The 12,976-nt window shown below is 38.8% G+C and overlaps 1 protein-coding gene across 1 annotated transcript in view; it reads right to left on the reverse strand.

The window, feature by feature from the left end:
• Positions 1–12,976, reverse strand: part of nup210 (nucleoporin 210) — a 231,503-nt gene that overhangs the window by 94,141 nt on the left and 124,386 nt on the right. Inside the window, exons 22-28 of the mRNA XM_073812225.1 lie at positions 12,742–12,870; positions 12,523–12,650; positions 12,314–12,449; positions 10,723–10,785; positions 4,844–5,023; positions 4,689–4,769; positions 4,482–4,613 (exon numbers count right to left, since the gene is read on the reverse strand). Coding sequence (XP_073668326.1) covers positions 4,482–4,613; positions 4,689–4,769; positions 4,844–5,023; positions 10,723–10,785; positions 12,314–12,449; positions 12,523–12,650; positions 12,742–12,870 — 849 coding nt within the window. The remainder of the gene's footprint in view (positions 1–4,481; positions 4,614–4,688; positions 4,770–4,843; positions 5,024–10,722; positions 10,786–12,313; positions 12,450–12,522; positions 12,651–12,741; positions 12,871–12,976) is intronic.

The raw sequence follows: 12,976 nt of genomic DNA on the forward strand, positions 1-12,976 counted from the left end.
TTGCGTTTTGGATACAAACTCTTCATTTGTTCTAGCACGCTGGAAGCTATTGCTTCCATTAGATCAAATAGAATGAAAGAAAAAAACGGCAGCATGGTATGACTATCATACTGCAGCCCTTAAAAAGGTAGCTAGAAAAATGGAGCGAAATTGGAGAAGCACAAAGTAAGATGCATGGAAAGAGAATGTTCAACACTACAGACAGGCTACAAAAACTAACAGATCTACCTATCTCAGCAAGCTTATTGAAGAAAATCATAATAACCATCGTTTCCTCTTAGGCACAGTTGCGAAACTGACTAGAAACAAAGAACAAACAGAAACCGATAATAAAGTCCAACACAGTAGTAATGACTTAATTAGGGAAAATATCAAAGCTATGCAAGCAGCCACCAGTTTACACAACAGTACATTGAACACTAGATTACCACATGAACAACTTAAATGATTTGAAGCTTCTACAATAGAAGAGCTCTCAAAATTAATACAATTTTCCAAATCATCATTGTGTATATTATACCCTGTTCCCACGAAATACTAAAAGTAGTATACCCTGTAGTATTTGACCCAGTAAAAAAAAACAAAAAAAAAACTCATAGCTAGAACAAGGATACATTCCATCAGCTTTCAAACTGGCAGTTATTAGACCGCTTATTAAAAAGCTGCACCTCGACAAGGGAGATCTTAATAATTTTAAAGCAATCTCAAATCTTCCTTTTCTTTCCAAAATATTAGAAAAAAGTAGTGGCAAGCCAGCTATGCAAATTCTTTGCGAATAATAGTACGTATGAACAGTTACCATTAGGATTCGGGCCCCATCGTAGCACAGAGATGCATAAAGTTACAAATGACCTCCTTTAAACATCCGATTATGGGGAAATCTCAATTCTTATATTACCAGACACAATAGATACAATAGATCACACAATCCTACTCAATAGACTAGAAAACAATGTTGGCATCAGTGGTCAAGCGTTAGCCTGGTTTAGATCGTATCTAACCAACCGCTTTCAATTTGTTTATGGGAATGAGGAAGAGTCATATCACTCCCCAGTTAAATATGCTGTACCGCAGAGATCAGTTCTAGGCTCTCTCCTGTCCTCGTTATAAATGTTACCTCTAGGAGACATTATCAGGAAACATAGTTTTTTTGATATGGAAATCAACAGACGAGCAGTTAGACCCATAACAAGCAATGCGTAAAGTTTGATCAGATTTAAAGACTTTACCGCATGTTTGTATTATAAACTTTATACACACACATGAGGAATATCTTAATTTATGTCTGGACATTGAGGAAGAGAAGCGTTTATCTTTAACGTCACCTAAGAAGAAGAACAATGGAAGACGCAATGGAGGAGGATGTATTCCTGAAGAAACTGTAAGTCATTTGTCTTCATTTATATTTGCTATCATGTAATATGCTTATGGCTTGTGCAGTTCAGCCTACACAAGCAACCTCGGCAGACTGCACGCTTCGGATTGAAAAACTTTCGCATTGTTTACAAACGAGGACGCGTGATCGTCACATGATGGCGGATCTACATGCTGTGTTAGACACAGTTATTCAATTTCGTTTTCTTCATTGCAACTTTCAGTTAGGCTGCACTGCAGGATATTTTAAGTGTGTGCTGTAATATGATTCCTTATATTGTTTACAATTCCATACATTGCGCTTTACACGCGACACCGTTTCACGTGGAGACGTGAGCTCGCGCACATGGACGCCATATGCGATGTGTTTTTAAAGTTCATACGCGCTTACAGAAACGCGTTATAAACAGAAGCCATCTGAAAACAGCTTTTTATAAAACTAATCACTGCAGATGTTTATCTGAGATGTTCTGAATTTAGTCCAAATGTACATGATAGTTCATCTGAATGTAGTGCTATCACAGTGATATTTACCCGTCAGTTATGTATGTAAGGGTGTTTCTGTAGACAATTTATGCTAACAGCTGTTTATAACTCTCTTACAGGTCTGCATCCCTCTCATCAGTACAAAACTATGAAGTGGAAAAACAAATTCACACTTTTTGGACATAAAGTTATATGGTAACATGAGCCACATGAAGTTCACAGCTCTGGGGCCATATTCACAAAGAATTTTATCTTACCACTATGAGTACTCCTAAATCACACTAAAAGATTTTAGCTAGGAGTTTTCTCTTAAAAGTTTATTCACAACGCCTTTCAGACCTACTTTTAGTAAGGAAAAATGATAACTCCTAAACTAAGAGTGAGTCTTCGTTGCTACGGATGACGTCAATTCTCATGCACGAGATGCCTCGCAATGACCACGGTTACTGCTGCTGGCCCAGTTGGTGCTGGAAAAAAGAAACATAATAAAAGGGAAATTCGGCACTGAGATATCAAGCAAAACTAAGCGTGAGATGTGGGAGACAGTGATGCGCGGGTCAATGTACAAAACAACCGGCACCCGACCAACGTTTTTAACTAACCCGCCCGCAACTCGGACCGCAAACATATATACATTTATTTGCCCTCCTCACATTCTTTACTGTAGTTTCTTCTCACATTCCTGCCTCATTATGAAGCTCATTATGGGATTCTTTTGTTGCTCAGCTGTCGATCAATCCTTCTCGCATACGGCCCCTCTAAACAAAAACTATTTCTAAATCTATATATTGTTTTATGTGAATGAGTAAGCACAATGATTTTCACATTTTAAAGAAAAAACTCTAGACTACTAGATTCTGTTTAGAAAAGTCTTGTTAAAACATGTTTAGTATGGGTTTTGTGGACTTATATCAGTGACTTAAAAATGTTGATTTTTAAAAAACCACGCATAAACGCATGCAACTGCCACACTTAAAATCAAGTTCAGACCTTTAACATCTGTCATTCATGAGGAAATTATTTAATAAATAGACAAAACCTGGCCATAAAACAGCTTTTAAGTCAACTGTCCCGTTACTTTTGATCCCTTTAAAAAGAGGGAGCTACATATTAAACGTCTGTAATTCCTAAATCCTTCAGCCAATTTGCATGTGAAAACCCTCAAAATAAAGCTGAGAGTGCACTGTAAGCCAATACTCATTATATGACTGTAACTGGAATACATTTTGCTAAACAGCTAAAATAACACAAAACGTGCCTTTTGTCCCAATATTTAGGGACCTGACTGTACTTAGGATGGCATTAAGGTGAGTAAATTATGGGGTAATTTTCAGTAAACTACACCTTTGATGTTAATTAAAAAGAGCACATCCAGGGGCTGACTGGCCATCTGGCACACCAGGCAGTTTCCCGTTGGGCTGACGTCCTTTTGGGCCGATACATCTCATTCTATCTTTGTCTGAGCAGCCCAGTTAGCGTCTTTTTTTTCTAGACAGACCGGCCCACTGACATTTAAGCAGTAGCCCATTGTTTTTTTGTTTTTTTTTAATGATATTAAGCTGGCCCAATCACCACTTTGGTCTCTGTGCAAGCGAGCGTGCATCGTCGGTCAGTTCACGTGTCAAAATAGAGAGAGAGAGAGAGAGAGAGAGAGAGAGAGAGGGAGAGAGGGAGAGAGAAAACGCAAGAGAGGCGCAGAAAAACTGAAACAGACTCTTCAGGCAGACGCTGCAAAATGTGTTAAAAAACACAAATGTTTTCTGCGGCAGCAGGACCTTCAACTCGTGTCGCTGTTGATGATGATGATGATGGTGGCGGTGGTGGCACTGGCAGCACCAGCACGCAAAGTGTCAGTGAGGAGAGGGAGAGAGACGAGGGAGAAGTGAGTGTAGTGCCTGGGGTAAGCAGATTTGCTTTCAAAACACAAGTGTAGATAGATACCCATTGATAAAACTGAGTCAAAACACAAAATTATAGTTATAAAGCCGCAATAAAATAATTGCACTCTTTGCTCTGTGACTATGAGAGTGTATCTGATTCGTAGATTTTTCGTTGATTGTCTGTTTCAAAACGTATCATTTCTCAAGCAAAATCAAACAATCCAGGAGTTCTGCTTACAGAAAAATATATATGTTTATTGTATATAACAACACACTTGACAGATCATGTTAAAAATCTCTTACTGTAATCAAACTAATTTAGTTCAGTGAATGTAATGAATACTTTCCTGTAAGTACTGCAAGTATTAATCAGTTTTCAATATTACTGTACGCAGCACTTGTATTTTGTAAAAAGTCAGCAATCCAATGGCAAATTTTGCCAATTGCATGAAGCTTGTTTTAGGATTCATAAGTGTGGATTATACAGTTTTATTGCATTAATAAATAACACGTTCTAGAAGTGTTTGTTGTGTCAACTCTCACTCTTTTCTACCTGCTATTAATTGGGTTTAGTGCTTTTATGGAATTGGAGTTGCTATTGCTATACATATTTAAAGGCGTGCAAAGATGGGTGGTATTTGTAATTATACACTGCAAAAAAAAGATTTTTTGTCTCAGTCCAGCCCTGAGCACATCTATAATCAAAGAAACAAACAAGAAGAGATGGAGTTTTACTCTGACCTCTGCGTGGCGTGTATGGATGTCCAGGATGTCTCTCTTAGTCACAGACCAGTGGAAGGTCAGTCCAGGTAAAGCATTGCCAAAAGAGAAGGGCGTCTGAGAGCTGGTCAGGCCCATCACATACACTGGCATCTACATCAATAAATCAGAATAGATCAAGTGCACAAGCACACATCTAATAAAATCTAGAGCAAATCATGAGTTTACCTGCGTTCCCGTCTTCATTCTGGTGATGGGAGCTCGGATTCGAATGGATTTCAGCTGGACAACCTCGACGTCCACTTGATCCTGATAAGAAACTCGTTTAACACAAAGAACAGCACAAATTTAAACAACCTGTACATGTGTCTGCAGACTCTCACCTGAGACACAACCACTAGTTTGCCAGTTTCAGTGTCGACTGCTTGGACAATGCCAGTTACTGTCATGTTGCCCACCGACAGGCCCTGGACGTGCCCCAGACCGTTGACAGAGGCGATCGACTCGTGGGACAAAGAGAAGATGATGTTGGACTGGGGCTGTGGTCCGCCCTCTGATGTTATCTAGAAATCAAGAGGTGACCTCAGATCAGAACGAATTAGGCATAAGAAAAATTAAGCCTGTAACAATCGCTACGATATGCAGCATTAAAACTAAGAGAAGAATTACAGGGCACATATTATGCCCATTTTAACAAGATGTAATATAAGTCTCAGGTGTGCCTAAGATGTGTCTGAAGTTCAGCTCAAATCATTTTCCATGATTCTATTTACATGTATATTTTACTGTTTTAAACGGCTTAAATGCATGATTGCAAGCGCCCCCCCCCCCCTCTCTCTCTCGTGTTGCGTGCAGCGCTTCGACAGCGCGCGTCTCTCTCTCTTGACAGCAGTCACGGATGTTACTGACAGAGAAAACTACTGATATAGTTTATCACGACTAAACAAAAGTTAGCAGTAGTGTTTCACAGACACACACACGTTTTCTTGATGTGAGAGCTTTCTCTCTCCCTATGATAAAATATATTTTCCCAAATATTAATATATAGGCTATAGGGAAGTGCATGCAACATACATTTTGTAAAATTTTGTATTTAATGACTTATCCGCCTCGCAATAAAGTCACAATTTCTTTACATGCCCAAACCCAACTCGCAGGTTATTTGCGGGGTCCACAAGTTACGAGACGACTCGCGCATCACTAACCAATGTTATGTGAAGGGAGGTTTGGCAGTCGATCTGTAATTAACATTGTATACATTATGTAGTACACATTTTACATTTTAAACTACTCTAAAAGGACTTTGTTGTTATTGATTCTTTAAGGTAGTTTACCGGAAGTTGAGTTTGTTCCACGAAAGCCATTTATGTTGTTACTGCTAAAACCGTCTATAGCCAATAACGCCTCTCTTTAAAGTGCCATTTACTCGATAGAAACATTCATCTTGATTGAAAGTTGGTCATATTTGTAGTCGAAATGTAACAAATTTTGTCTGACAGACACCAATCTTGACTAACTTTTAAACGTGTTGTTACGTTGTGTTACACACAATAACACTCTGGTCTGGTGTGTAACAAAGTCTTATTCAAACCAAGGTTTTGAACCGGTTCACGAAACGAAAACCAGAAACTTTTGATGTTTTGCAAGGAACAGAAACGAAACCAGAAACTTTAAAAAAAATATATGTTCCGGAACAGAAGCGTTTATTTAAAATAATGGTAACCGGTTATTAACCTTATTTTTCGTTCTTTGACAAGATATCTGTGCAATACTTGATAAAGTTCACTTCCGGTTGTCGTTGACTCGTCTGAAAAATGAGAAGCTTGCCACCAGCCTACTCAAGCCCAAGTCTCTAGTGCTCAAACATAAGAGGTAAATATTGTAGGCTACCAAGTATCTCAAGATGTTTGTGTTTTACTAATTAGTGGTGTAACGGATCACAGTTGATACGTGATCCATATAGATCGTGGCCCACGGTTTGGCTCGCATGCGATTCGTGGATTAATACGCAAATTTAAATAGTGTAAAAATTTGATCATTTGAACATGTTTCAAAGGCTTGCAAATGTTAGCACTTAAGTGATTTTAAACAATTTAAGCACTAAAAGATGCTTAAGTGAGCAATTTGCTGTACCCACATGCGGTTGAATGTAGGGCTGGACCAGAATATTCGAATATTCGTTCCATTGGTTGACATTCGATTTTCAGTTTTAAGATTCGAATATACATTACATTACATTAATGCAGAGCTTTTGCCACGCAGGAAGTGCGCTTCATGCTCCCGCTCGATAGGTGGCGCAGAGAGACCAACATCCATAGCCAACAGCCACAAAACGCCACCAGTGGAAGAGATCGCCTCGAACGTACAGCGCGCTTCCTGCTTTGGCATTCAAGCTTATAGTGTTGTAAATAACGTTCAGTTTCTTGCAAAAACTGAATGATTTGCTTCACAAGACGTCAATATGTCACACGGAGTTATGGGGGATTACTTTTATATTGGATATATATGCTTTAGCTCTTAAAGTGTACGGATCGGTTGACTTGCATAACGGAGCACTGGGGTTTCTGCAAAATATCTTCTTTATTGTTCTACTGATGAAAAAAACATACTGGATGGTGTAAGTGTTATAAATAAACTTGATTTTGAAAGTATGCTACCGTTTTATTACAGTTTGTTGAACTTCGTTCATTTATTTTCGTTGTTTTTTTTAAATAGCCTACCCTTACATTGTCAGTAATTACTGTGCTGCTAATTTCTGATACGGGAACGTTTGTTTGTTAGAAAAATGTTAGGCTACCTTATTAAAAGTATTGTTCTTGTGTTTTGTTTCACTAATGCTGTTCTCGCAGAACGCGTGACAGGCACCCCGCTTCCGGCTTGCGCTGTTCTGTAGTATTTTTAAAGTTTATTAACTCTAAACGTGTCACATGTCCATATTGCACAAAAAAAAGGCACTACACTCCCTTGGGTCCGCAGCAACACATCCGCCACATAATGAAACTGTAGACAGACAGACAGACAGACAGACAGACACACATACACACAGAGGTTCCTGCCTTTATTAAAGAGAAAAATATGTTCAGCCCCTCCTTCCAAAGCTTCGAATATTCAATTTGATTTCTACTAGAGCTTCGAAGCTCAAAAAATGGTATTCGGAACAGCCCTAGTTGAATGTGTCTGGTCTAACTCCGCCCTTCAAAGATCAGAACTCTTGATGTATAAACTTGAGAGAGAGTTGCGCTACTGTATCTCATACTGTAGTCCATTCGAATCTTCACTTTATGTGGAGCGACTGTTTATGCTGCATCTTCTTCCCGAAGTGCAGTTTGAAATTCGTCCTCCGTCTGTGTCTGCGCATGTTTAAGTGCACTCAACAAATCGTCCCCTTGGAATTATAAGGTTCTATCTGACATTTTTGTCCAAATTGAGTTATTCACATATTCTTAATCTGTGACAACTTATTTACGTTATGTGATGTTGTGTACATTTTGGGTTGTTTTATTAAAAAAACAAAAAGATTTTATCTACAAAGTCAAACTCTAACTTGGCTCTATAAGGTTCTATCTGCGCGAGCTAATCAGCACTTCGAATGCACAGAAGAGGACCAATCAGGATCAACTTTATGGGGTGGTTTCTCGGACAGGGATAAGCTTAAGCCAGAACTAGACCTTAGTTTCATTAAGAAATATAACTAGTTTTAACAAACAAGCCTTACTAAAAGCATTATTTGTGTGCAATTTAACTGTATCATGTTATTAAAAACTTCACATTTTTACCGCAGTATGTTTAACCCACTTTGTTAACACACTGTTAGCTCACTTTGTGTTTGCTGCGCTTTCGGTTGTCTAAAGGATGCAGAATCATTAGCGTGTTCTGTTTTGGTGATTGTTATTGGAATTTTAATCTAACATTACTTGTCCTTGATAAGCAGACAAGCGTTGATGTCGAGCCCTGCGACGTGTTTTTAGACTGCTTCAGTATAAGCTAGGTCCAATCTTTACGACTCCTCCGTTGTGTTTCGTATGACAGTTCTTCCTCGTTTTTTGCCCATTTTCATAATTAATTATATTATGAATTGCAGTGAGGTTGATCTCATTTGTGCCCCCTGAAAAAATGAAATGCTGGTCCGTGAATTTGTGTCTGGCGTCGGGTCTGCTCATTAGGTAAGTTATACATACATACAGATGCGCGCGTGCACGTTTCACCGGGCTCACTCCACTCTGACTGCTTTCGGCCCCACCCTGCTTCGTGCTACTAAGAGGGGGGGGGTAGAGTGTGGGTCGCATAATTTTTATTTTTTTAAATTAGAGTCGCTCCTAAAAAAGTTTGAAAACCACTGATCTAATGGATGCGTATTTGATGCTATCCATCTGTCGGTTCATCTCGTGCTCCCGTAGTGGACATTGTGACCGTGAGACAGCGCTGATTAAATATTTAGAATAATTTTTGATTTAAAATTGAATGTTACAATATGTATATAAAAACAATTATTAACCAGTACAAGTGCAAAAAACACTGCTGGATATCATTGTCATGATAACGTGGATCTAACGTGATAAAGAGTGAAATTTAACGTGTTTGTGTTATCAATACTTATAATCGTTCTTGTTATATTTACTTTCTTCAATCTGATTTCAGTTCACTTTCTCGCCATCTGTGTCGCCAATTCCCATTAATTGTCTTCAGAATGTGTGTACGCATGGGTCACAGTTTGCTTACAGGTGCGCACATTCTGTCAAGTTTTTCTTTATAGATCACAATCTTTGCGTGGGAAGTGGCTTTATAAAGCGTGCGTATGCACAAAACCGGGCAAAAAACGTATATACGCACGCTTTATAAATGAGGCCCCTGATCTTTGAAGGGCATAGGGTTGATCACATCACGTCACGTCTGACTGAAGCTGGACCAGACATATTCAGCAGCACGTGTGTCTGTGCGTAAAGAAAGCTGCTCACTTCAGCGCCTTTTGCGGTTAAATTGTTTAAAATCACTTGAATGTTAACATTTGCAAGCCTTTGAAACACGTGCAAATGATAAACTTACCCTATTTTAGTCACAGCACTATCCACGACTTACTTTACCCTTTCATAACGTCGCTGTCATAACGTATGTCCATTTTGCCGATTTTGAGATTTTTTGACGGATTGAATGTTCAGGTTTATTTCTGTATACAGTATGCTTCACATATCTAAATGGCCAATGAAAAGTTGTGAAATCATGTCATCTGATTTTCACGTATATCCAGTGATGTCAAAGCTGTCAATCACGCCGCGTATCTCCCACCCTGTGGAAGCATCTCGCCGGTCTCGAGAACTTTAATCGAAGCTCAGTTTTAGCACTGTCACTTGACTCTCTCACTTAAAATCCAGCAGTTCCCACACATTCCCACACTATTTCAGTGATTGCTCATTGGTTGCGAATCATCACTCTCATTTGAATAAAGTTACGTCATGTTTTGTTCACATCGCAACCCGTCCTTTTGCATGCTTTCCATGTGAAATCAATTGTATGCTTCGCTTCATCACGCCGCTGTTCAGTGTATTGAGAACAGCCCCTCACTTGCGCACTCCGCTCCTAAATTAATTTACAAGTTTCCACATAACTATTTTTAGGCACAAATGCGAGTGAAATACTCGCACTGTAGAGACCTGTATATCCCCACTGTTCACGTTTTTTCCTAAGGCCATGCATGCGAGGGCCCTTCCATCGCTGCTTGCAGCTTTAATTTCTTTTGTGTTACAGTTCATAATGATAAAGAAGCTGGCCTGTGTAGGTCACATTACAAAAAATCTATATCAGTGAGTAGCAGGAAGATTATATCCTGATACATGAAGCCATAGAATTGAAAGAGAATGTGGTTTGTTTCATGGTAAAGCGCTTCATCCTTACTCTTCTTTAGTGTTAGTTTCATCTGTCTGTGCTTGAGGGCCACTGTCTGGACATTCTGAGTAACAGCAGCTGCAGCAGCAGATCACAAACTCAAATCTAACTGGATAAGCCGTTTCATCACAGAGCATCAGGGCAAACATCAATACTCTTGTCTTTAACAAGACCAGACAAAGCTTTAACTTAAACAAAACTGGATACACTTTAGTTTCAAAGTCATCCTTCTTCTTGGTTAAACATCCAAGGCTTTCTATAACCCATTGATATACAGTGTTTCTCTCATTAATGTATAATACATTACACTAATGCTATTGTATAAATATGATTTATTTAGGGGTGAAATATAGCGGGTGGGATTTGTTTGAGAATGAATTACCTGCATCATAGCTCCAACTATTAGAGTAACTTTCCTGGGTAGCAGTCTAAAAGGTGGAAAGACCTAGAAAAAAAACAACATTACTTCTGCATCTGTATTCAAACACATATTAATGATATCAGTTGTGGGCAAAGGACGATCTGGGGCCAGATTCACAAAACATGCTTAACTGCCATTTTTTTTTCTTAAAATGTTAACAATATTTTGTATTCTCTAAAAAGCTTCTTTGAAGAAAGTTCTTATTTTTTCTTAAGGAAGCTCATAAGAAAAAACAAGAAGAATTTAAATTCTCAAAAAAAGAAATATCTTAAATAACATCTTAAAGCTAGGAAAATCCTCACAGTAGTCTTAAATCTCAAAATGTAAGAAGTTTTATAAGTCAATTTGATTGTTTTAAATGTGACATGTATTGTGTATTCAGAAATGTAAACTCTTTACTTCACAAATATCAATTAAATTAGGAATTTCATACTCATATAATAATGAAGTGTCAGTTTGCTGACGCTATGGGGAAAACTCCTGTTTACTCCGCGATTGAAGCCTATTGGTTAACGTCTGTAAAATTTACAGACCTATGGCATTCGAGCCCGCGAAGGGGGCAGGACTATTCCCTATAATAGTCCAGAGACGAGCGCCAGAACTCATTTGCATTCGACTGAAGCACTACTCGCTGCGTAGACGTTTGTAGCACAGCCAGCTACGCAATGCTCGTTCCCGTTATTTCAGGGAACCGGGGTTAAGTGAGTAACCCAAGCGTTCCCTTTCAATACGGTTCACTTCGCATTGCGTCAGTTAGCTGAAGCTATGGGGGAACGTAATCCCATCATGCCGTGCATACACAACGGACTGAAGTGCCTTACCGGAGAGACACTGCGTGTGGCCCTATATCCAGCATATTCACAGCTTTAAAGCAAAAGTGTAAGCACCATATAAAATGTTAACGCGCATACGGTGGGGTTTTAAACGCACCGGGAAGCACATAACATAACATAAGACGGCGAGATCATGAGGAGCATTACTTCCTCCATAATACATTAATTGTGAAATTACTAATGTTATCGAACTCGCAATCAGTCCGTCATGCGTGTTGAGGATTTCGAAAGCCCGGGCACGCTTTAAACCTCTGCATCCGTCTCTGATGGACCGATTGGGAGATTGGGGAATGATATTTACTCACCGCATCGCCTTCATACACTAGCTTGCCTCTGTTACAAGAGCAAATAACATCTTCTATATTCTTAACTCATCACTCATTTGTAGAATATATATCGCAAGGATTAAATGGACAGTAAACCTCATGAGCAGGGTAGAATAATTAATTTTAAAGCTTGTCATTTTATTCTTAGGACAAAAAGGTAAGATGTTCTTAAGTAAATATTTGATAACTTCTTACGTAATGTTCGAGAATTGCACTTAGGAACATTCTTACAAACTTATAATTTATCTTAAGAACGTTCTTATTTTTTATCTTAAGAATGTTTTCGTGAATCCGGCCCCTGATATATGCTACATAGAAGAGATACCGGTTCAACAAATTATACAGAAACTACTGTGAGATGAGAGAAGTGATTGTTGAATAAAGAAGCCTTACTTCGATTTGCTGGAGAGCTGAAATAATTTTTCTGCCATTTTTATCCATCACTGTAGCAGACACACTGGTCTGTCCTATCACTAGACCTTTGACCAGAAATGTGGCTGTATCCTCTTCTGAGGACTCTGACAAAACTCTAACACACAGCAGAGTTGATTAGCTCACATGCACAGCAAAAGAGAAATTATAGAAGACACAGAGTTACTCACTGTAATGAGATAATGGATGAAGCTGCTTTCAGTTGGAGATTCATGACAGAGAAATATTTGGAGTGGAAAGGCTTTCTATTGCCATCTAAAACCCGAACATATGCTTTGACTGACTTGCCAATCTCCACCTAAAAGATAATAGACAAACAGCAATCTAAAATAAGTCATCGACTCCTAGTGCAATTTTTGGTAACATTTAAGGTCTTTAATGAAACTGACCTTGTCGACAACACGCACAACAACCTCCAGAATATCAGCAATGTGTACTGTAGCCATGGCAGGAGAAGGAAAGGCCAAGCAGAGATCATGGACCATTACTTGCAAGACCCCTGCCTGTACTGGGACCACCTGAGTTACACATTAGATAAGATTCACATTCACATACACTGCCCAGGAAAAAATAAAAAAAGATTTCAGATAAAAAATTCATAAAATGATTTCCAACTGAACATGT

Source organism: Paramisgurnus dabryanus, chromosome 16, assembly GCF_030506205.2.
Source record: "Paramisgurnus dabryanus chromosome 16, PD_genome_1.1, whole genome shotgun sequence".
In the NCBI taxonomy this organism is placed as follows: domain Eukaryota; kingdom Metazoa; phylum Chordata; class Actinopteri; order Cypriniformes; family Cobitidae; genus Paramisgurnus; species Paramisgurnus dabryanus.